Raw genomic sequence first — 25284 nt, forward strand, 5'->3', positions numbered from 1 at the left:
TCTTCAATGTCTCCAGCTGAATTATGTTGACGGAGCTGCCGTTATCTACTAGTATCCTGCGTACAAAATGGTTAGCGACATATAATGTAATTACTAGAGCATCATGGTGAGGATCCTGAACAGTATCCCTGTCATCACTATCAAAAGTGATCACTTTATCAGTTGTGAGGATCGTCATCCTGGTCGGCTTTTCTCCTCTTTCGGCTTTAGCCTCATTTGCATGTCTCTTGGCCCAGAATACGAAGTTCCACAAATGTCGGATCCTCCTGAAATAAAGTTAATTATTTTGGCATCTGCTGGAGGTGATGCCGCTCGCTCGGGATCCTTCTCAGGATCCTGTCCTTTATTCTTCTTTCTTCCTCGGAGATCCTTCAGATGTCCCTTACTCAAGAGATAGCTTATTTCTTTCCTTAGAGCAATGCAATCCTCAGTGACATGTCTGAAATCCTCATGGAAGGCACATCAGATGGATTTATCCTTCCAGTCAGCTTTTTGTTGGTTCTTCCGTGGCCATCTTGCTTTGTCTCCTAAACCCTGCATAGCATACATCAATTCAGGTATATTAACAGAAAAACAATATTCAGACAATTCAGGACCTCAAGATCCTCGTCTTCAACAACATTCACTTTCTTGTTATCATTTCTGCCATATGGCTTAGAGCGATATGGTTTATATGAGGATTCTGATTTCCTGTTGGTCGACTCATAGGTTGTAGATGAATTCATTCTCTCTTGCATCTTTTTATCATCCTCCAACCGAATATATCTCAAAGCCCTGTTGCGAGCTTCGTCCAGATTCCTGCAGGGATTCATTACAAGATCCTGATAAAATTAAGAATCTTTTTGCAACCCCATCTTAAAAGCTTGTACAGCTGTTGCAACATTAAGATGTGGGATATCTAAGGATTCCCGACTAAACTTATTCACATAATCCCTCAAGGATTCCTGGGGTCCTTGAGTTATCCTGTAAAGATCACTGGTTAGTTTCTCAAAACTTCGACTGCAAGAAAATTGACTATTAAATAAATTAACCAAATGAGCAAATGAAGTAATTGAGTGAGGAGGAACGTTTAAGAGCCATTTTAAGGCTGATCCTGTTAAGGTAGAACCAAAACCCTTGCACAGGCATGCTTCCTTGAGATCCGGAGGGATAGAGTTGATTTCCATCCTTTCCCTATACTGGGAACTATGCTCCTCAGGATCCGTGGTTCCATCATAGAGCTTCATGTTGGGGGTTTGAAATCTTTTTGGGATTTCGGCATCACAAATAGGATATGCAAACCGTGATATCCTGTGGCTATCCTGGGACACTTCAGGAATTGGCTGAACCACCCAGGTACACTGGATATCATGTCCTTCAGTTTTTGAAGCTCCCTAGAAAATGCTGACGTCATCCCTGCATCCTGCAAAGATCCAACACCATTAGTAGCAAGAGTATTATTATTATTAGATGTGTTACCAGCTTGGGGATTCTGGCCATATCCTGAAGCATATCCTGAGCTTCTCACAGTTGATACTCTTACTGAAGAGGTTATCTCAGGAGTATGATTCTGGGAATGGCTAGGCACAATATTCCCTGGTTATCCTCAGTATAAACTGCAGAACTGAAGTTCAAAGCCCTGGGTTGCAAGGGAGTGACAGTATCTTCAGCAAGCCTACTCAGGCCAGATTTCAAGAGTTGTATCTCTCTCATCAGCATCTGATTAGTTTCCTGCTGTTGCCTCATCTGTTCCTGTACACTACCAAACAAATTTAGAATTTCCTCATTAGAAGCTAAAACAGGAGCAGATCCCTGGATAGTGCGAGAGGGGATAACATCTCAGGCCACATGACTTTCAGTTCCATGTGAAGAGGGTTGCATTCTCGGAGGAGGTGGTGGAAGCACCGAACCAATTGTTGCAGAGGTTGTAGCAGACACGGTGGAAGAGCTCAAGTTTGATCTCGAGGCCATTGTAAATAGTGTAGCAAAAAGTTTCGAAAATAGAAAACCAAGCAATGACTTTGCAAAAGTTTTTAGTAAAAATAGCACCACTCGCCCCACGGTGGGCGTCAAATTGTTTTGGTCAAAAATTACCGAAGCAATTAAGTGATCAAATTAGTAAAGTGAGGTAGTGTGCTAGAAATGTGTGTCGAAAATATTCAAGTTAAGTTGTTTGCTAAAACAGTTTAAGGATACGGCTCAGGATATAGAGCTGAATTTATGATCAAACAATGAGCAAAAAAGTAAAGGGTGACACGAGATGTACGAGGAAAGCCCTTGATCAATCTAGATCGCCGGTACAAAACCTCGGGAGCTGACAATTGCAGCTGCCTTGTTCTTCTATTACTTCAAATATCAGGATATGATGCGGATCAACTAGGTGTTACAATGTAATTTGAGTACAAGTGTTTGTGTGTAGTGATTGCTAGTAGCTAGAGAGCAAAGTGTGCGAAAGAGTGTATGTGACTTAATCTAATCCGATCAATCTATTTATAGTAAAAAGAAAGCAACCAATTATCCTATTATTCCGGGATCCGACGAATATTCCACATATGAACGTTGTAGTGCACATCTTCTGGCTTCAACGTCTCTTATCTAACTGGTTTGCCCGAGTCTCAAGGAGAAGAAGTCCACTTGAATGTTAGAGACTTACACCCTTCAATCTGCACGTGGTTAAATCAGTTATCACCAGGATATTGCATCAGGATGTTACCAATATCCTGATCCGGTATCCTGATCACAAATAAACAATCAAAAGCAGAATATTAGTCCGGATATATGTTCAGAAAATGGCCCATAACACTAAAAATGAGAGAAGTCACAGTGGGCTAGGAAATAATAATGGATGGGTCAGGATGGGCTTTTAGATATCAATTTTAAATGTCTGATGGGTCTGGATGGATAAGTGAGTAACCCTAACCACTGAATCAGAATCGTTCATAAACCCAGCAGCAGCAACAACAAAATTATAAAAACAACAATCGTGTCCAAACAGTAAAGCGATGTAGACTTATTAACATGACCCAGTTATTCATCTTTATACTACCAGACGCACATGAAATTGCATTTACACAAAAAAAGCACAAAACGATACAAGTACTGCAATAGATGATGCAAATCAATTTACAAATGGAAACACATAAGTCGCATATTTAAGTATTTTTGGATGATACAGAATTTCATAAACAAGCTACAATTAACCAGCAGAAACATAATCATATAAAACGATCTCAGAAAAATAACTTGGTTGAATTAGAGATAAGAGATCAGTAGATACGAATAAAGTTGGAATTAACAGAGACCGGTGTTGGCTACTGCAAGATAAATCCAATTGACAAATGATAACTCACTAATCAATTAAAGCCGTATGTTTAATAGTCGTGAACACCACACCACAGCCCGAAACAACCCCACGTCCATAAATCGCGAGGAGTTATTTTTTTGACTTTTTGATTTTTTGATTTTTTGATTTTTTGATTTTTTGATTTTTTGATTTTTGATTTTTTGATTTTTTTTATTTTTTAAATTTTTAAATTTTTTTGATTTTTTATTTATTTATATTTTTGGCCTTTCATGTCCAAATCCATCTTGACCTAAACTCATCCTAGCCCATTTCTTAATAAACACATCCTAACCCAAATCCATCCTAACTCATACCCATCCAAATCCATTGCCCAAACCTGCCCAACCCACCCATTTTGCCACCCCTAGTTGTTTGTATATTGTTGCTTTGAAATTCTGTGTTATGTTGGTATCTTATATAAACTAGGGTAAATTACTTTTTGAGTCCATGTGTTTTAGGGGTTTTAACCATTTGAGTTCAAAATCAAAATGTTTAACGCCCTGAGTCCCTATAGCCACTTTTCTTAACCATTTGAATCCAAATTTCTAACACTGTTAGAATTTTTTGGTTAAATATTGTTAAATGAGCCAATGGAGTGTTGGTCCATTGGCAAAGGCAAAGCCTTTAAACACCTTGGGAGGGGAGGTTTTGGGTTCAAGTCCTACAGACGATACGAATTAAAAAGACATTTGCCGTTAAAAAAAATATTGTTAAATGACCAAAATACGACATCTTCCCTATAAAAACCTGATGCGTGTGTAGCGTTATATGTTTTTGTTGATATTTTTAAGCCCTTTTTAACACTTTAGTCAAGTTTTAAATTTATAAAACACGATGTTTTACTAACACTAAACACACATATGGGCAAGTGCACCCATCGTGAGCGTAGTATAGCGTTGGTAAGATACCGAGGTCGTCCAAGGACACAAGAGCTTTTAATACCGGTTTATCCTCAACATCTAATCAAATCAAAAGTTTTAGAAAAGGTTTTAAACATGAAAATAAAAACTAAAAATGCTGAAAATAAAACAGATAGACAAGATGAATCACTTGGATCCGACTCGCCTTTAATGTAACCTTTGATGATTTCCGCACTTTTGCACTTTTTAAGAGATTATCTTAGTTATAGTAGTAGGCCCCTCTTTTGAAGGTGACGTTACCCTCAACCCAGTAGTTTGAGTCAGCAAGGATACAATCCTAAAGGGTTGGAATATTGAAAGATAATTAATTAAGTTATTAATGCGTAATGTGGTAGGCCCCTCTTTTGAAGGTGACGTTACCCTCGGCTAAGTGGTTTGAGTCAGCAGTGATACAATCCCAAGTAGTCGGGTTAATGTATTAATAGTAGTTTACATATGAGGGGATCAAGCTATTCGCACCCCCACCATCCATTACCAGTGGGTATTGAAGGAGGTCCTACTAAGCTTGACTCAGGTCCTTGCAGGATCTATACACTAAACAAGGCAAGAACCTTACCAAACCATTCTCTTAACCCCGGACCAGGTAGCCAACATATCTCTATATAGACCGTAGAGATATGAATGGTGTAAATCTTTTATTTTATATAGACAGTAAAATAACGCCAAGACACCACGGACAAATGATAAGGAAGTTTCACCTTCAACATAAGAAACTAGTTATTAAAGTCATTAATACAAAACCAAATAAAAAGTGCAAAAAGATTAAAAATCAAAAGTATTACATTAAATGCTTGTCTTCATCAAGTGATGTAAGAGACTTAGGCAAACATGGCCTTTGATTATCAAGAACTCTTACTATCAATCTTGGATCCCGAGACTACTACACACACTCTAAGGTGGATGATGGATGATGGTGGTGGATGTGGTGTTGTAGTGGTGGTGGAGTGTGGGTGAAGTGAGAGAGAGGTGGTTTACCAAACCATGGCCTTTGAAGTGAACCAAGCACCCCTATTTATAGCCTGCATAGAAGCCCGGACACGGCCCCGTGTCCATTGGGCACGGCCCCGTGTCCATCCTTTTTCCCTTTCTTCATTAATTGCAATTGTCTGCATTAGCTCCACACACCCCCGTGTTCGCTGGGCAAGGCCCCGTGTGAAGAAGCGTATTTGTACTATCAAGATTTGCTTGGATTCTTCGAATCTTAGCGTTGACCACGGCCTGTGTTGAGCTGGGCACGCCCCCGTGTCGGGAATAGAAGCTTCTATAGCTTTGTCTTTTCTGCAGACAACTGGCCACGCCCCCGTGTCCGCTGGGCATGGGGCCGTGGTCAGCCTTCTGTTTCTTCGTTTTTGCTTGGGAAGATGTTGTTGAGGGGTCGGACATGCCACGTTTATTCCTTTTCTTTGTATTTATGTTAGATTGGCTGCATATTTGTTCCTTTTGTTCAATTAAGCTCATTTGGTCCTGAAAATATAAAAGGAAGATAAAAGCACGCTTTTTCCAACATTAGTACTAAAAAAGGGTTAGTTTTATGCCTCATTTGATGTAATTTATATGTTTCATTTTACACACATCAAAACCCAATCCCCTGTATCCTTTTAGTCATCCCCATTCTCTGACCACCAATTCTCCGACCACTCAATCAGAACTGGCCAACCTTATAGACCAACCTCTGGAGTCGGCATCCGGCACTGATAACCTCACCGACTCTTTTAAATTCGTGCCTCGCTCCGTTGACGCCTCTGGATCTACTGTCATCGCTGAACACATACAATACCCATTCAAAAGAATTGATTTAGCAGTTCAAATCTTTCAAGGTTGTTCACATCAAACGTAGTGAAAACAAGCCAGCCGACGCGCTCAGCAAGCTGGTTTCAACGGCTTTTCAACATCTTGACAAGGATGTTCGAATCGAGGTCCTTAAGAACCCTTCTGTCCTGCTGCGCCAAGTCAGTGTAATTGAAATAGGGTTACCTTCTTGGATGACACCTATTATCCAGTACTTGCAGGTGGGGATCCTCCCAGACAACAAAGCCGAAGCACGAAGGATTCAAAATAAAGCTTTGTTTTACCAGATGGATGGAGGAATCTTGTATCGAAGGTCGTACTTGGGTCCGTTGTTGCGTTGCGTGAACCCACAAGACGTGAATTACCTTACCCGGGAAATTCACGAAGGGATTTGTTGGATTCATGCTAGGCCGCACAAGGTGGTTGCAAAGATTATGAACACTGGATATTATTGGCTAGGCATGCATGCGGATGCCATGAATGAGCTACGCAAGTGTGATGCCTGTCAGAGGCATGCGCCAAAGACACTCAGGCCTAAGAATGATTTAATCCCGGTTTTTATGGCATGGCCCTTCCAACAATGGGGCATCGACATGGTGAAGAAGCTCCTGGAGCTGTGAAGTTTATCATTATGGCCGTTGACTATTTCGAAAAATGCGCGGAGGCAAAGGCTTTAGCTTCAACATCAGCAATGGGCGTAGGTTCATCTGGGAGCACATCATTTGCCGCTTTGCCTTGCCACTCAAGATCGTCATTGATAATGGCACGAACTTTGCTTTGGAAGATCTCCACAAATGGATGCAAGATATCAACATCGAACACACTTTCTCCTCTGTTGCGCACCCTCAAGGCAATGGCCAGGTAGAAAGTGTAAACAAAAGCATTGTGGAAGGAATCAAGGCCCGACTAGGCACGAAGAGAAGAGGGTGGGTCGATGAGCTCCCAAGTATACTATGGGCTCATCGCACCATGCCCAAAACAAGTAACGGCGAGACTCTCTTCAGCCTAGTCTACGGCTCAGAGACAGTTATCCCGGCTGAAATTGGCCTCCCCTCTTCGCGCTTGACGGTTGTCAACGCAATCAACAATGAGGCGGAGCATCGATTTGACTTGGATCTGCTTGAATAACGGCGCGAGAATGCAACCATTAAAGAGACCAAGTACAAGTCACAAACTGGAGAAGTACTACAATGCGCGAGTGCGCATTTGTACATACAATCCAGGGGAATATGTATTCCGAAACAATGAGGCCTCCAACGTCGAGCGCTCAGGGAAACTAGCACCAAAATGGGAAGGTCCTTACCTTGTCCATGAAGTCCTAGGCAAAGGCGCGTACAAGCTACGCACCTTGGACGGTCACATTGTCTCGCAGACTTGGAACGCACAGCAATTGCGCAAATGTTATATGTAACACAACCTTTCATGTAAACGATGGCCATGCGCCTGACAAGTTATTAATGCAAAGAGTTGTTTACATCTTATTTCCTTGCAACTTATTAATATATATCTCAAGTTACAAATGTATGTTAAACTTTTAGTTGGCGCAAAAACACTGCAGTAAATTACGAGCTCATGGGCTAAGCCTCCAAGGTTCTCGCGACCATAGCGCGGAACGGGGCAACAATGTTCAACACGAGCCACACTTACGTTTATTCGTGCTAACTTAAACAAAGTTTCTAACACAATGCAATAATTGTAACCTTGAAAGCAAGTAAATGGTAACTTCATTTCCGTTAATAGGCGCAAACACGCGATGTTTACATCAAAAGAAGCTGATAAAAGTTTACTAGGCAACAATGCCTAAGTCACAAAACCTTACAAACTACAATCAACCTTCATTCAGCTCTGTCATCCCTAACGTCATCGTCGTCATCATCGGTTAACTGAACTGTCTCCGGAGGCTCAAAGATGGCCTTCAACCGCGCCACATAATCATCGTGCTTCAGCGCCTCGGAGACCAAGTCCATAACGGGCAAGGAGAGGTTGTCATAGTTATCTTCTGCTTTGCGCAGCCCATCCTCCTCCTGTTCATTAACCGAGCAATGGCGAGTGCCCCAGTGAGTGTGAAGCGCAATCTCGACTGGGCGGCACATTCGACATAGCCCGCGTGGTGACTAACATCCCGAGATGCCACAGTGAGCACAGCCACTACACGGTCAAGTTCGGTGGCATTTCGGATAGAATTCGCAATCTGTTCAAAGAGAAGGAAACATGTAAGTAAAGAGTTAGAAAATTCATATAAGACAAAAGGGAGAAACTCACATGAGCAACCCCATAATACTGAAGCCATCCCAAGTCGTTGATGAGGGGCTCCACCATAGCTTGAACCTCAGAGTAATTATCCTGAGCCACATTCAAGGCCGCTTAGCTAACCTTTCGCGCCTCTTCGGTAGTCTCAGCCTTTACTTTCTCAGCCGCGAGGTCAATCTCCAGCGACTCGCCCCTCTGCTTCTCAACCTCCAAAGCTTCCTGCGACTCGCGTAGGCGACGCTGAAGCTCAGCTATCACCACGTCCTTGCAGGCCAGGTCCTTGTCTTTATCAATCAGTTTTTGTGATAATTCCACCTGCAAGCCCTTCACGGCAAAAATGAACAGGTTAGAAAATTTTCTTGACTTCGTTATCTATTTAATACAAAGAGATGGTACTAACCTCGAGGACATCAACGCGCTCTCGATGCAACTTAGCTTCTTCATACTTCTCCTTAAAGTCTGCGTCAGACTTTGTCAAAGCGTCAACTCGCGCCTTAAGGTTAGTGATCTCTGTGCATGCGGCGAACATTCGTTGGTTGTCTTTTTCGCAAGCCACGCGCCACTTCCGGCGCTCTTCAGCGAGCGTATCCTCACTCGCCTGAAGCTTCTTCTTCAAACCCTGGAGGCCCCATTACTCCGATTTTTTCTCTTTCTCAAACTCAGCCTTCGCCTGGTCAAATAACTTGGCCTCAGCAGCTAGGCGCTCCCTATGCTTCTCCCAGCCAGCGTGCTCGAGGTATATCGTGCACCATTCGCGAGTGATTTGATAACTTGTGTAAGCACAATTGGCCTGAGCATAAACATGAGATCGGTACAAAGCATCATGCCCACGGTCCCTTTGATGGCGCACTTCACCCGGGGGGAAGGCCCCCATGAACCCCTCCCTACAAGGCTGAAATGCAGTAAAAATATCACCTTGTTTTACTTTTCACAAAGGGGCGTGGATCTCATTGGCGCGACATCATATGACTTGTAATATATGTCGCCCAATGTATTATCAGGCAGGATCGGCGAAGGATCCCTTGGATGAGTCTTAGGGGGCTATCCTTTCTATCGCCCGCGCCTGATACCCATACGCCTTCACCCTCAGCAGTCCGGGTATCCACACGACCCTCTTCATGCACGTCGTCAGCGAACTCCCCAGCAGTTGGTGTAATCTTTTCAATCTCAATGGGGGCAGTCTGCTGCACGAAGGGTTCCTCAACCCGCACTTCTTTCTCGACACGCTCAAAGATGGACTCTTTAACCCCCGCAGCCTTCACAACCTCCGGAGTCTTCTCAACCTTTGGGGTTTTATCGACAGGCTTCTTCGCCGCTTTCTTCGCCTCCCCAGCCTTCTCTCCAACTGTAGCAGCAGCCTTGGGAGGGATAACATTGATTTTAGGCCGCGCGGGTGCGCCTCCTTTGCAACAGAGAAAATATGTTAACAAAGAACGAAGGCAAAGAGATGTAATAAAATACAAGTGTGAGAACACTTACCCGTTGAAACATCAGTATAGAGAGTCCTGAAACTCCCCTTCTTTTCAATAGCAAGTTTAAAACACTTCTTACACTTTTTTATAAAAGAAAAACATTTTTACAGTAACACCGCCTTATCTATTCCATACCAATGTACCATATTCCTAAAAAATAAATATCAAACATATTAATATTTAGTTATTGAGGGTAGGGCTAGATAGAAAACCCTATATATATAAAAAACCCGAGAAAACCCAAGCTCCCGACATTTTTTTTTTTTGAAAAAAATAACACATGTAATATACATGTTTTTAAGACTTTTGGGCCAAAAAAATCAAAAAAGCGCCGAAGGGATATTTAAAAAAAAAAAAAACAAGTTTCAGCAATTTTCAGCGAAATTCTGTTTTTTTTGCTTAACACGTGTTAGGAGCTGAAATTTGTTTATTTTTTTTAAAAAAATCCCTTCGGCGCTTTTTTGTTTTTTTTGGCCCAAAACACTCTAAAACATGTATATTACATGTGTAATTTTTTTCAAAAAAAAAAAATGTCGGGAAGTTGGGTAAAAATGGCTTCTCATTTGGGTTTTCAAAGTTTTCTAAGAATTTTAGGGTTTTTTATCTAGCATTATACCACAACGATTAATGAAAACAACTTTTCTTTAAACTTCACTCATAAGTCATAACTCACATTAATTTAATTACATTCTACTCTCTTTTAAAAAAGCTTACTTTAGTGATAACAAAAAAAAAAGATATAAAAAAATATCCTGAGTGGAATTGCTTCTGGATCATGATACAGTCGACCCTTTCTTCTCCAACACAATCCATCATTTCCCCACACTCAGCCACTCTCCACCTACCGCCGCCGTCCCCGTTGACATTCGCCACCGTCCACCGCCACTCACTAACCCTAATTTCTCAATTCTCTTCATCATATTCACCAAATCATCTTCTTCAACCAGCCGCCAATCACTCTACTCCTCCATCTCCGCTCCTGCTTCACGATTAACCTCCGATCGCTTCAATTCGGTAACTACTCGCACTTTTAGTTCGTTACCATGCTGTTTTGTACTCGATCTGGTTGCCTAGAGGATTATTATCAACAGTTTGTGTTTATGTTCATTTAAAATTGTTGTTTTAGGTTTGATGACATTGCGTATTGAGATGTTTATGCTCAGTTTTTTTTTCGTTTGTAGGAGAATTATTATGAATAATTTGTGTTTAGATTGCTGTAAAATTGTTGCCTAAATCGTTGTTTTAGTTGTAGTGAAATTGCGTATGAAGATGCTTATGTTCAGTAAATTGTTGTTTTCGTTGTAGTGAAATTGCGTATGAAGATTCTTATGTTCAGTTGTTTTGGCTACCGGATTTGTGTTTGTATTGCAGTGAACTTGTTGCCTAAATCGTTGTTTTAGTTGTAATATAATATAATTGCGTTTTAAGATGTTTATGTGTTTATGTTCAGTTGTTTTGTTTACAGGAGGATTATTGTAAACAATTTATGTTGATGTAAAATTGTTGCCTAAATTGTTGTTTCAGTTGTAGTGAAATTGTGTGTTAAGTTGTTTTGTTTACAGGAAAGATTGTGTATACTTCCTGGTGGTTTTGTAGGTTAGAAGTTTGAACTGGATTCGATTTGGCCCTAGGTGTGTTTTAAATTGATGTTATATTGTTATGTAACTCGTGCATGATTGATTCAATCATATAGTGGAATTAGTGGTGGTGGAGTGGTTAAATATGTGTCGTAGAAGGTTTTGGTGATGTTTGATTGCCAATTTGCCATAAACCCTTAAATTGAGTTGTTTATTATTATTATTAGCAATTTGTGTTTATATTGCTGTAGACAGTGTTGTAGAAATCGGATTAAGCGGCCGATTAATCGACGCCTAGGCGCTGATCGGAGGTCCACCGCCCGGATTATCCCGAATCGGTCAACTTAGGCGGTAAAAATCAAAATCGGTCAAAAATCGTCTAAAATCGGACTAGTTGGTCAAAAAAACAGGTCAAAATTGGATCATAATGGGTCAAAATCGGACCAAATCTATCGAGTGGAATGAGTTCTTACCTCGATTCGAACCAAAATCAGACCTGCATCCGTATCCATTGTTCAAAATCGAACCGCATTGAAGAAATAATTGTTTAGATGAAGGGAATTTGGGGATTAGGGTTTGTGCTTTGTTTTTGTATCTGATAAACAATGAAGATTTGCAAAAGAGCGGTGTGATGAACTTGGGTAAGGGATTAGGTTTTATTATGTTTGGGTTTTTTAACATTTAACACCTCTCTATCTTTCACTAATTTACATATCTTTCTCAAACTTGTATATTTATATATAAAATGTATAAAATTAACTCTATATTTTTATAAATTTGCAACGTTATATATAAAAAGTCCAATCCGATTAATCCCTAGGCGGTACCTCACCGCCCGACTAGCGCCTAGCGATTTCTACAACATTGGCTGTAGATTGTTACCCAAATTGTTGTTTTAGTCGTAATGAGTATTGAGATGTTTTATGTGTTTATGTAATTATGGATTAAGAAGTTTACAGAAAGGATATTTTGTAGTTTTTATGGGACTTTAAAAGTAACTGTTAGCTCCGAAAATCTATATTTTGGTGTGTGTCTGTTGCTATCTTTTGGAACCTACAATTTTATTGATTATATAAGAATGCTCTACACGCATCTAGGTTTATAAAGTACGCTGACTGTTTTGGTATGCTGGTTCTTATGGTTGACTCTGACCATCTATTTACTTGACAGCCAAGACAAAATTCCGATTGCCGCTGTCATTCGCATTCCGTTTTTTTTTTCTGCACTGTAAACGGCATGCAGAACAGTGGCAGTCTTCCGAAGAGCAATTCGTTAAGAACCCCTCAGCAAGCGCTTCGCCACCTTAATTGTTGCTCCCAAATATCAACCGGTCAACAAACGTCTCCAGTTGTGTTTCCTGAAAAGCGTTCTAAAACTAAAGCTTCAAGGCGAAATGATGTCAGCGCCAGCAGTGATGCTTCCAAGAAAGCAAAGAGGGAAGAACACAGGATTGATATTGCAGATGAGCAATCTGATTTGTTGGGATATGAAGTGTTATCTGGAAAGCTAGTTTTGGATAAGAGAAAGACCGTTAAAGAGACTGATGCGCAAAATTCAACAGAGTTTTCTCACTTGGATCCTGTTGATGCTAAGCTTACAAGCAAGGCTTTGGTTTGGGGTTCTTATGTTTTAAACCTTGATGATGTCATTTCAGTAAGTTTATCCCGAAAAAAGTTTTTTCATGCCGTAGTCTTATCTGTATTATTACAACAAATCAATCAATTCTAAACATGTTTTGGGCATATTTGGACACTCGAAAGAGTTTAGAGAATTTTAAACTTGTTTGATAGTGCCTTCTACAAATTACTTCTGCATCTTTACTCTTATAGAGTGGAGAAATTGATTCTAACTCTACACCCGAAAAGGTAAGGGTGCTAAACGGGTCGTGTTCGCGGGTGGCGGGTTCAACCAGACCCGAACCTGAAAATTTTAGACGAAAAACCCTAAAATCGTGTCATACATATGAACCCGAACACGACCCGTTCAACCCGATTTTTTTACTGTTTAACTTTTTTCCACAATTTAATATATAAAAATGAAAATTTACTACAGAAAAACACAACTGTATATAATACAATTACATTTTTTTGAACGGCCTTAATACAATTACATTTAATCTATAAAATCTTATTTGAATTTCTCTTTTTTAAGTTATAATTATGGCATAAAATACATACCCAATTTAATTTACACATTCGCTTTCACATATGGAACGTTGTAGTTAATTGTTACACATGCAGGTGTCTTACAACTATGGTCTGAGACATTTTACAGTACATTCATACCCTATAAAAAGGCCTTCATACAGCCTTTCTTGTTTTACGAAATCCGGTCGAAGCAGAAAGGATTTTCGCTTTTTGGCTTCTACTCCCGATGAAGCTTTTCAATGGGTTTCCGGATTCGCAGATCAGAATTGTTTTGTGAATCATTCACCTCATCAGAAACATGGTTCCGAAATGTTGCCTACCGACTTTTCTTATTCACATATCAAAAGTAAAAGTCCACCTAGGATGCTAGTCATCTTAAATCCACGGTCCGGTCGTGGTCGCTCCAGCAAAGTTTTCCATAATTTGGTTGAACCGATATTTAAGGTATTTTGTAATCTATATAATTCTCAATATGGTTTTACTATAAAATTCTCTTTCTTAAATACTTTTAGGACTCTCTGCTTTGAGTAAAATGCCATTTACGTCCCTGAGGTTTGGCCAGTTTTGTGATTTTCGTCCAAAGGTTTGTTTTTCCGCATCTGGATCCAAAAGGTTTGAAATCTTGCCAATTTCATCCGGCTCATTAACTTCATCCATTTTTCTCCGTTAAGTCAGGGATATTTTCGTCTTTTTTGTTAACTTAAAAGGGTTTTGAATACTTGTACATAAAGTGAAAGGATCTAATTGCCTTTTAAGTTAACAAAAAGACAAAAATACCCGTGACTTAACGGAGAAAAATGGATGGAGTTAACGAGCCGGATGAAAATGGCATGCTTTCAAACCTTTTGGATCCAGATGCGGAAAAACAAACCTTTGGATGAAAGCCGCAAAACTGGCCAAATTTCAGGGACGAAAATGGCATTTTACTCTCTTATATTTATGTAACTGTGCTTAACAAGTTTTTGAACAAATCATTAAGAGTTCCATTTTATTCTTGGGAATTATACATTTATACTTCATTTCTCATTTACAGTTAGCAGGGTTTAAGCTGGAGGTAGTCAAGACAAATTCTGCGGGCCATGCTAGAAATTTAGCGTTCAATGTTGATTTCAGCACATGCCCTGATGGTAGGCATTCTATATCTTTTTTATTTATTTATTTTATCCTTTTGTTTTTTTATTGGAGATTATTTTGAATCCTCAATCTATCGTGTTTTTGTACCTAAACCAGGAATTATATGTGTTGGAGGCGATGGAATCGTCAACGAGGTTGGTTTTTATTTTTAGTTGATCAGATTTGGCCACTATAATATCATAATACAAGTGAGTGAAGTTACCGGAGTTGACATCAGGTTTGAGTGAACAGCTACTGTTCCTTATACAATAAAAAAGTAAGGTTTATTAAAGTGCACAGAATGAGTATCACAGTTCTGGCTAGAGTGAACTTGTAAGGAATCCAAAAAGGTAGCCTATAATATAATGAGTGGTAGGTGATAGAACTTGCCAAAGTTAGATGACTCTGATGTTGTATTTAGTGAAAATACGTGAAAACGGATCGTGTTTCCTTAGTGTTTAAATACGTTCAAGACGGAAGTTTTAGTAGTTATAACAAATTCGGTAGAAATTTTGGCAGCAGAACGGTTAGTCATCACAGATTCTTTAGTAGCGAAAGAGTTAACATCGTTTAAGCACAAGGAGAGAACAAGTGAGTTCGATCTCCTCTCATTCTAAAACGTATCACTATCAACGGCTCCACGCATGTCTCACCTATATATAGTTCTAGACTCATGCGTTGGGAGCTACAACTCATGTCACATGCGTTGATATCTAAATACGCATGACTCATACGTTCAACATCACTGAACGTATGTCTACAAGTCAAACGCAACACTCATGCGTGGACTAAAACTCATGCAGTCATGCATTAACATCTACATATGCAACACACACTCTAACTAGCCTATTCGCATAGTAACGGGCACACAAACATGCATTAACATTTTGAATGCTAAATTGAGCGATAAATAGTTGAATTACCAATGCTTTTTTCTAGGTTATACAAGAGCTATAGTTGTACGTAGTAAAAGCAAAAAATGATATGCTAGGAGTTAACTTTGCGTTTTGCAGGTTGAATTAATGGGTATTTTAAGTGGAAATGGAGAGTATAATTATCTTTCAAACGTTGATTATCGTGATTGCCAACTTACAATAATATGCATGCTTTTTATATCTTTTTTTAGTCAAATTGGTTGGATAAATTTTAGCTTATAATCATATTTTGTTCTATTTCGGCGATAGACATTGTCATAGAAATAATATTCTCTTACGGTTAGTTCATTTACACGATTTTATATCTCCTGCAGGTTCTAAATGGTCTTCTTTGCAGAGACAATCAGAAAGAAGCAATTTCAATCCCGATTGGTATCATACCCGCTGGCTCCGACAATTCTTTAGTCTGGACTGTTCTTGGTGTTCGGGACCCAGTTTCTGCTGCGCTAGCTATAGTGAAGGTAATGCATGGTATTAGTATGGGTTTCAAGTCAAACAATTCTTTAGTCTGGACAGTTTTTGGTCTACCTCCAACTAGTTTGGTGTAAAAGGTTGTTCATTTGTTCTAGAGAGATGAACTGTAATAATAAAAATATATAAATAATAAAATAAAATGCATTGCTGATCAACGAAAAGCTCACCACAGGGAAGAACGAAATTTTTCAAAACACATGTATTAAAAACAATGAAATTGCCTCATGGCGCTATTATTATTAATATTAATATGCATTGTACTTGTATTTTTTCCAGGGAGGACTCACTGCTACCGATGTATTTGCTGTCGAATGGATCCAAACAGGTGTCATTCATTTTGGAACAACGGTTTCATACTTCGGTTTTGTTAGTGACGGTAGGGCATGTTGCTATCTAAAGATTGGATTGTCTACTTAGTTTGATTAGTATAATTACTATTAGGTTGACGTTGATGATTATATATTCATCTTTGCTACAGTGTTGGAACTTTCTGAGAAATACCAGAAACGCTTCGGTCCTCTACGTTATTTTGTTGCTGGTGTCCTCAAGTTCTTATGCTTACCAAAATACAGCTATGAACTCGAATACTTACCTGCATCCCAAGAAAAAAACGATCTAGAACGACAACACTTAGCCGACAAAGATATAGTTGATATGTCAGATTTATATACAGATGTCATGAGGAGATCAACTACAGATGGAATCCCAAGAGCGTCTAGTTTATCAAGTATTGACTCTATAATGACACCGAGTCGGTCTGTAGTCGAGATGGATACAACATGTAGTAGCACTGAGCCGTCTGATTATGTACGGGCGATTGACCCAAAATCAAAACGTCTTTCGAGTAGTAGAAGTAATGTGACGTCAGATCCCGAGGTCATCCATCCTCAACCAGTTTCGTCAACTTCAAATTGGCCGAGAACACGTTCGAAGTCGAGGACTGATAAAGGGTGGAGTGGGCTAACATCACAGGTGATAAACTTATGTACACAACACAAGCTGATTATTAGCCTAAATAGATATTTGAGTAAAATGTCATTTTCGTCCCTGAGATTTGGCCACTTTTGCGACGTCGAAAGTTTTGTTTTTCCGCGTCTGGATCCAAAAGGTTTGAAATTTTGCCATTTTCATTTAACTCGTTAACTCCATCCATTTTTTAACGTTAAGTCAGAGGTATTTTCGTCTTTTTAGACAGTTTTTGTGATGATTAAACAGTTTGGGTGGGGACCGGGGAGAAAGTCAATAGAGGTGGATCTTTATTTCTTATAGTGTTTTATTTTAATAAAAATGTCTAAAAAGACGTAAATGCCCCTCATTAACGGAGAAAAATGGATGGAGTTAACGAGTTGGATGAAAATGGAAAGATTTCAAACCTTTTGGATCCAGATGCGGAAAAACAAAACTTTAGACGAAACTCGCAAAAGTGGCCAAACCTAATATGAACAAATATTTTACTGATTTGACTCGTTGCACAAAATAGGATCCTACTAGGACGTCATGGGGTAACCTAGGAGCTAATGACAAAGAAGACATATCATCCACGATGTCAGATCCGGGACCAATTTGGGACCCGGAACCAAAATGGGACACGGAACCCAATTGGGAAATGGAACACCCAATTGAATTGCCAGGCCCACGAGAAGAAGTTGAAAGCGGAGAAAGGAGGGAAAGCGGGGTTGTTAGAACGGAAGAAAATTGGGTTGTTAAGAAAGGAAAGTTTCTTGGTATTCTGGCTTGCAACCATTCGTGTAAAACGGTTCAAAGTTTGAGTTCTCAAGTGGTGGCACCGAAAGCAGAGCATGATGACGGTAATTTGGATTTGTTATTGGTTCATGGAAGTGGAAGACTAAGGTTGTTGAGATTCTTCTTGCTTCTGCAAATGGGCCGACACCTTTCTCTTCCTTATGTTGAATATGTGAAGGTATATCACTTGCTATTGATAATCTTTGTATCTTATTATAGCATACGAGTTAACATTATTGTTTTTCAGGTCAAGTCTGTGAGGTTGAAACCAGGAAAAAGCACACACAACGGGTGTGGAATCGATGGTGAACTTTTTCAGGTCTCTGGTCAAGTCGTTTCATCTTTACTTCCAGACCAATGCAGGCTCATTGGCCGCCCTCCAAGCAGCAATGTGAAATGACCATTTTACCCCCTTCAAATATGGATATCCCTTTTTACCATATTTGAGGTGGTTGTATAATCTAATATTTTGCCGTCTTTGCCTTGATATCTTGTTCTCTCCTTTCCGACCGTAGTATTGCGGTCTTATATATATTATACTTTGTATGTATTGATGCTTAGAGTGCAAACCTTATATGGATGGATACAATATTTTGGAAGCCGATTTGAATTGGTTGATGTGTATTGTAAAGCATTTTGTAGAGTTTGACTTCGTGGCTTCTTTTCAACTTTAAAGATTGCTGGATTGAGAAAATGGTTGTTATATTACTTATATTGCTGTAATAGTTTGGTGTCTTGCATGTTAACGAACCATAACAAGCTAACTACTTAATAACGCGATTTTGAATACCAGACTGCCCGATTAAACTACCTAGTGAGTGAGGAGATTATCTTATTGTAGGTTTAGCAATGTTATTGAGATCCAAGTGACCTTTTAAGAACTAAAAATGATTTATATATTAATTGTGACTACAAAACTTTATATTATTTAAATATGTTTTAATGACTACGGTCCTTAAATAATGGTACTTTGTGATATTAATCATCAGCCCCTTGTAACTTTTAACCATAAAATTTTTACCAGTGGTAAACTCTACTTTTATAAATCAGTTAATGATTGTCCCACATCATCGATGGAATTACAAATCCACGCCTCCCCCACCTCCTACAAGGACATCAAAAAAAAATAATAATAATAATAATAAAAATAAATAAAAAGAAGAAGAGAGAAAGAGGTAATAATCGGCCTGACCTGGTTAGCGAGAAAACCGCCCATGATCAGGTTCATATGCCTCTTAACCATACAACGGCACCTAATGGGTCCTTCTCCGATCTACTGGTGGAGTCTCGTTCTAACAACATTGGTTCTACTTATTTACTATTAATTTAGAGAAAAATAATCATTTAATATGTTTGAAATCAGATAGAATAAAAAATGAAAAAAATATTATAACTGTTATAAAATCAGATATACATATCCTTATCTCTCCTCTAGCATAATTGTATGGCAGTTATATATGTATGTATAAATACATTTGTATGGTATGTTGGCATTTAGACTTCCAAATTCAATACAATTTCTATCAATTTTCTATCACATTATCAACAACGTTTGCTCTTTGCCAAAGGTTCCTCCGTACTTGTTTTGACTTTTCAGAAAATTTTATGTTCATCACATCCTATCTTGGTACGCATCATCACAATCTATAACTTTTATTTTTAATAATGTGGTAGCCGGGCCGAAGTGCAAACTCACATGAAAAATTGGATGAAAAAGCTGAGAAGTTTAATAATATTTGGAGATAAACAAATACTTAATTTGAGATAAAAGTTATATCAAAATTCAAGATGTGGATATCTAGATTTAAATTAAAGTTTTATAAACTATTAAAGAAAATTAAATTATATCTTAAATAAATTTAAGTTTTGTGAGTTTTGAACTTGAGGCAATATTTTATTCCAATATTGAATTATTTACATATAGACATAGAAAATACTGGTTAAAAACAAAAAATTAAACACCATTTACCTTATGTAACCCGTTAGGATGGTTAATAATGAAACAATTTTGTTTGCCGGAACAAAAAGATTCAGATTTATTCTATCCTACAATGTAAAAGTAAGAATGAAAAAGTAAATCTCATATGTTCTTTAAGAAAACATGCCCATACTTGTTCATCATTATAGTCTTTATTCCCAAGCAACTTTCCCTTAATTTCTTACTTTCTTTCTAAACTTTTATCGCTTTTTTTTTAAAAAAAAATTATAACACTTTATAAAACTACTATATATCGTAAAGGTTGTTATACAAATGAGTCTTAACATGCTAAACTTGAGAAATAAAAGGATTTTTTTTCCATCTAGTCAAGTATATATTTTAGTCTTAAAATTCAAAATATAAAGAAAATAAATAAATAAATTGAAATTACTTTAGTATAGTAATTACATAATTACTCTACTAAAGTAACTATATAAAAATATATTTTTCAACTAAAAAACATCTTTAAGTAGATGGAAAAAATTCAAAAAAAAAAAAAAAATCTTTACTTCTTACGTTTAATACGTTAAAACTCATTCATATATAATATACAATAGAGATGAGCTCGGTACCGGTACTAGTACCCGTACCAAAAATCACTAAAATTGAGTATTGGTACTAGTACCGTAAATGCTTAAATGCTCGGACGGTATTGGTATTTGAAGGTAAAATTCTAGTATCGGTGCCGAACCAGCACCAAACCGAAAGTGTCGCTATCGAAAACGCCAAAAATTGATATTGAATCGACTAATCAGTATGAAAATGATTCCATATAGGAAATTCAATACCGTTTGATACCAGTTTCCGAATCCAAACACTCATCTCTATATATTTTTTTAAATAATTAAATGTTACACTTCCCAGATACTAAACTCACAACATTTTCCTATTTAAACAGATAGAGGGTTTTCCATCTATCTATCACGAGACCAAACCCAAAGGCTCGATGACAAATGCTCATCCCTAAAATATACTAAAAAAAATTAATTAATTAAAAACTCATAAAATACAACTAAAATCAATATATCCAAGACCACATTCTCAAATTCATGGAAGTTGAGTAGAAACAAACACATCTTTTCACCCACCACCAACTCTCCTTGATCATCATCATCATCGTATTCTATTTCTAGGGCTTGTAACTCCACTTCCCTCCCATTCCTAAATTCATCCAAACATGGATCCACCAAATCACCCTCCCGACACCGACATGACCGACGCCACCACCGCTCCTCCACAACCACCACCGCCGCTCACCGGAGCCGACACCATCCCTGCCACTCTCAGCCACGGCGGCCGTTTCATCCAGTACAACATCTTCGGCAACATATTTGAAGTAACCGTCAAGTATAAGCCTCCGATTATGCCGATCGGCAAAGGCGCATACGGCATCGTTTGGTGTGCTTTCTTATTTTATTTTACTCACTACTGTTTGTTTGTTTGTTGTTGTTAGGGCTGCAAATGATTAACCGAATGCGAACAAGAAATTTCGTTCAAAACGAACATAAAATGAATATAAACAGAATTCATTTATGTTCGTGAACGCACGATAACGTGTTCCATAGTTCGTTAGTGTTTTTAGTTTTTATGTCTTATTTAAATATTTAAAATTCTGACAAATGCTCAATAGTTAATTAGTGTTTTTAGTTTTTATGTTTTATTAAATATTTAAAATTCTGACAAATAAATTATTTAACAAGTATCCGCGTGTATATATTCTGATCATGAACGCTTGTTGTGTTTGTGTTTGTTTGTTGTTTGTGTTTGTTTGTTACCATTTGTGTTCATGAACGTTCGTTTGCGTTTGATACCTAAAATTAACAAGCGAACACAAAAGCGTTCATTTCCTTAACATAAAATCTCGCTCGGTAATTGTTCATGAACAGTTCGTGAACATGTATATTTCCTTAACAAACGATTTTTCGTGTTCGATCGGTGGCCCTAGTTTTGTTGATATTGTTGTTGTTGTTGTTGTGTTTAGTCGTTGATTGTATTTTGTAAAACTGTGTGTTTTCAGTTCGGCGTTGAATTTGGAGACGAATGAGCATGTTGCGGTTAAGAAGATTGCGAACGCGTTTGATAATAAAATTGATGCGAAGAGGACACTACGGGAGATTAAGTTATTGCGGCATATGGATCATGAAAATGTTAGTGAGTAGTGGTGTTGATTATGTTTGTTTCTGGTCGTGATTTTAACTGTTTTCATGGTTAATTTGGAATGCATGCACTGATTAGTTGATCATTGATGTTAAATACTTAAATGTGACATTACATTAGTCTCCTGAAAATAATATATCGGTCACCATGTTAGTTAGAGCATTCAGTTTGTTGCTGATATTGAGGTATGACCGTACGAGTTACAGGGGATGTAAATTATTGATTAGGGTTCAACTGAATGATAAGTTTAAAATCTCTCTGTGCGATTATTGCCAATACCACCGACGTTTTCAAAGATTGATAACGCATCTACTATACATAATTACATATACTGATGCCTGCTTCCTCTTTCATGTAGGTTGTAGCAATCAGAGATATAATTCCGCCCCCACAGAGGACGGCATTTAATGATGTCTACATTGCTTATGAGCTTATGGATACTGATCTCCATCAAATAATTCGTTCGAGTCAACCATTATCTGAGGAACATTGTCAGGTATGTTTTTCTTGATCTGATGTTATTTTATAGAGACTCGTATCTCTTCTGTCTTGATAATTGAAATGCATACTTATAATGAATCTGTAATTTTGTATTTTTTTTTATTTTTGTTTTGCAGTATTTTTTGTATCAGATTCTTCGAGGATTAAAATACATACATTCTGCAAATGTGCTGCACAGGGATCTGAAACCAAGCAATCTTCTCCTGAACGCCAATTGTGATCTGAAGATTTGTGATTTTGGGTTAGCACGCGTCACGTCTGAAACCGATTTCATGACGGAATATGTTGTCACCAGATGGTATCGCGCACCAGAGCTGTTGTTAAACTCTTCTGATTATACTGCTGCTATTGATGTATGGTCTGTCGGTTGCATCTTTATGGAATTAATGGACCGCAAACCCTTATTTCCTGGTAGAGACCATGTACACCAGCTACGATTGCTTATGGAGGTATTTTGTTATTTAAATTATCAAAATTTTATGTAACATAGAGTAAAATGCCATTTCGTCCCTGAGGTTTGGCCAGTTTTGCGACTTTCATCCAAAGGTTTGTTCTTCCGCATCTGGATCCAAAAGGTTTGAAATATTGTCATTTTCATCCGACTCGTTAACTCCATCCGTTTTTCTTCGTTAAGTCAGGGATGTTTTCGTCTTTTTAGTTAACTTAAAGGGTAATTCGGTCTTTTGAATACTTGTACATTATGCTAAATGCTTGTACATAAAGTGAAACAGACCAAATTGCCCTTTAAGTTAACAAAAAAGATGGAAACTCCCCTGACTTGACGGAGAAAGATAGATGGAGTTAACGAGCCGGATGAAAATGGCAAGATTTGAAACCTTTTAGTTCTAGATGCGGAAAAACAAACCTTTGGACGAAAGTCACAAAACTGGCCAAACCCCAGGGACGGAAATGGCATTTTACTCTATAACATAAATGAGTTTTTCAGCTTTTTATTTATTTATTATAACTTTTGAAATGATTTTGACCATGCAGCTTATTGGAACTCCATCGGAAGCCGAATTAGGGTTTCTGAATGAAAATGCGAAAAGATATATTCGACAACTACCACATTATCCTCGCCAATCATTCAATCAAAAGTTTCCGGAAGTTGATCTTGCTGCCATTGATCTAATTGAAAAGATGTTGACGTTTGATCCTAGACAGAGAATTACAGGTTGACCCATACACCTTTTGCCTAAAATTTTAACTGTTTTATAAATAGTCTTTTAACAAATATGATTGCAACCAGTGGCGGACTCAGGATTTTTGGACAATGGGGTCCAATTTTTCCGGTGTTCAAATTTTTTGGGTCGGTCGTTGTTCGGGTCGGGTCGGGAAACATAATAGAAAACAATATCATAACTAAATTACAAGTTTCATTTACTTCACATTCAGCTAAATATAAGTGAGAAAAAATTGAAATAGGAAAAAAAAATAGAGTGATTAATTTAAAATCAGGTTTAAAAAAAAACACAAAAAAATGAAGCAAACAAGTATTGAACCCAAGACCTTTTGTGTGCAAACAAGGGGTTTTACCACTACACCAGGCTCAATCTCATTTTTATGGGGTCCAACTAAATTATTTTATGGGGTCCATAGAAAATTTTATATACCGCTTCTACTACTTTTTAAAAAAAGATTGGGGTCCGGGGACCCCGTTCCGCTTAACGTGGGTCCGCCCCTGATTGCAACCACAATATTATTGGTTTAGTACCGTAAAAAGCAATTATACTTTCTTACTTTTCACGAAAAAGTCCCCGACCTGATTTTGGTATATTAGTCTCAACTTGTAGATAATAAACATAAGAGTCAAGAAACTAATTGTTGTATATTAAAGTCCTTAAACTTGTCTAAAATGAATTTAATTATGATATTTTTTTTTAAATCATGACTTGTTGGATCTTAAATTGTTCAAAATTTGATAAAGTGACATTCAATAGGCAAGAATAATTGTTCTTATTTTGACCACTTTAGAGTTAACAAGTCATTATATTAAAGGTACATCTAGACAAGTTAAGAGAGTTCCATATACATACTTATGATTAGTGAGTTTTTCGTGTACTTTTTTACATGTTGAGGCACTTTAATATTGGTAATATATGTGAAAGGACCTTTATAAAAAATTAAAAAATAAAAAAACTATATTGGCTTTTTATGTTATATTATTTCAGTAATAATCTATTTGATCAGTTTTATTTTTTGTTGTCTCTTCTTTGACCCGTTAGAAATAAAAATACAAACCATTTACTATTATTGCGTTAATTGAAATTGTATGTTTGTTGGTTACAGTTGAAGATGCACTGGCCCATCCATATCTAACGTCACTGCACGACATCAGTGATGAGCCTGTGTGCATGACCCCTTTTAACTTCGACTTTGAGCATCATGCCCCGACTGAAGAACAGATGAAGGAGATGATATATCGAGAGGCCCTTGCTTTTAATCCCGAGTACCAGCATCTGTGAGGCGTGCTGTTTGTTGTGTGTTTTATCATGTGTTGTGGTAGTTTGTGTTTAGATCTGTTTGTTGTATATAGCCTAAATCCTGAATTTAAATTATAGGGTTGGGGCCATAAATTGGTTACCTATACCATTTAGATGTCCTATTGTGTTGTTCTGATAAGTCGTGTGCGCACGTCATGTGGGAGACCTAGTTGATAACTTGGTTGCTAGTTGCGTTTCTAGCTTGGTTAAAAACCATGAAACCAGCCAATTTGGTCATAAGTTTGGTGTCGAGGTCGGGTTTTTTTTTTAATTGGTCATCAATTTGGTTTTGTGGTTGGTTTCTTTTTCTAATTGAATGACAGTTTCAAGAGTTTTCAAATCATTTATACTAGATGCTAGTTATAAAACCAGGCTAACTTGTTATGTTTTACCTAAACCTTAAATAATTTTAAGCTAAAGCATA

At 37.9% G+C, this 25284-nt stretch overlaps 2 protein-coding genes across 2 annotated transcripts; both read left to right on the forward strand.

Annotated features, from left to right (window-relative positions):
• Nucleotides 1-10493: 10493 nt before the first annotated feature.
• LOC110890746 (sphingoid long-chain bases kinase 1) lies at nucleotides 10494-18435 on the forward strand. The gene is made up of 10 exons (XM_022138374.2): nucleotides 10494-10766; nucleotides 12500-12982; nucleotides 13570-13920; nucleotides 14510-14603; nucleotides 14707-14744; nucleotides 15839-15985; nucleotides 16275-16374; nucleotides 16477-16970; nucleotides 17479-17919; nucleotides 17989-18435. Exons 2-10 carry the CDS (start codon nucleotides 12566-12568, stop codon nucleotides 18139-18141), a joined length of 2235 nt encoding a protein of 744 aa, XP_021994066.1. The 5' UTR covers nucleotides 10494-10766; nucleotides 12500-12565; the 3' UTR covers nucleotides 18142-18435.
• Nucleotides 18436-20757: 2322 nt separating this feature from the next.
• Nucleotides 20758-25097, forward strand: LOC110890745 (mitogen-activated protein kinase homolog NTF4). The gene is made up of 6 exons (XM_022138373.2): nucleotides 20758-21117; nucleotides 21737-21866; nucleotides 22235-22372; nucleotides 22494-22826; nucleotides 23371-23551; nucleotides 24667-25097. Exons 1-6 carry the CDS (start codon nucleotides 20897-20899, stop codon nucleotides 24840-24842), a joined length of 1179 nt encoding a protein of 392 aa, XP_021994065.1. The 5' UTR covers nucleotides 20758-20896; the 3' UTR covers nucleotides 24843-25097.
• The last annotated feature ends 187 nt before the right edge of the window (nucleotides 25098-25284 follow it).

This window comes from Helianthus annuus, chromosome 11 (genome assembly GCF_002127325.2).
Source record: "Helianthus annuus cultivar XRQ/B chromosome 11, HanXRQr2.0-SUNRISE, whole genome shotgun sequence".
Taxonomy (NCBI): Eukaryota; Viridiplantae; Streptophyta; class Magnoliopsida; order Asterales; family Asteraceae; genus Helianthus; species Helianthus annuus.

Coding starts and splice junctions, on each gene's coding strand:
- LOC110890746 (XM_022138374.2), top strand. CDS start 12,566: ATGCAGAACAGTGGCAGTCTTCCGAAGAGCAATTCGTTAAGAACCCCT. Junction 14,604..14,706: donor TTTCAGCACATGCCCTGATG/GTAGGCATTCTA, acceptor TACCTAAACCAG/GAATTATATGTGTTGGAGGC. Junction 14,745..15,838: donor GCGATGGAATCGTCAACGAG/GTTGGTTTTTAT, acceptor TATCTCCTGCAG/GTTCTAAATGGTCTTCTTTG.
- LOC110890745 (XM_022138373.2), top strand. CDS start 20,897: ATGGATCCACCAAATCACCCTCCCGACACCGACATGACCGACGCCACC. Junction 21,118..21,736: donor GGCGCATACGGCATCGTTTG/GTGTGCTTTCTT, acceptor GTGTGTTTTCAG/TTCGGCGTTGAATTTGGAGA. Junction 21,867..22,234: donor GGCATATGGATCATGAAAAT/GTTAGTGAGTAG, acceptor TCTTTCATGTAG/GTTGTAGCAATCAGAGATAT.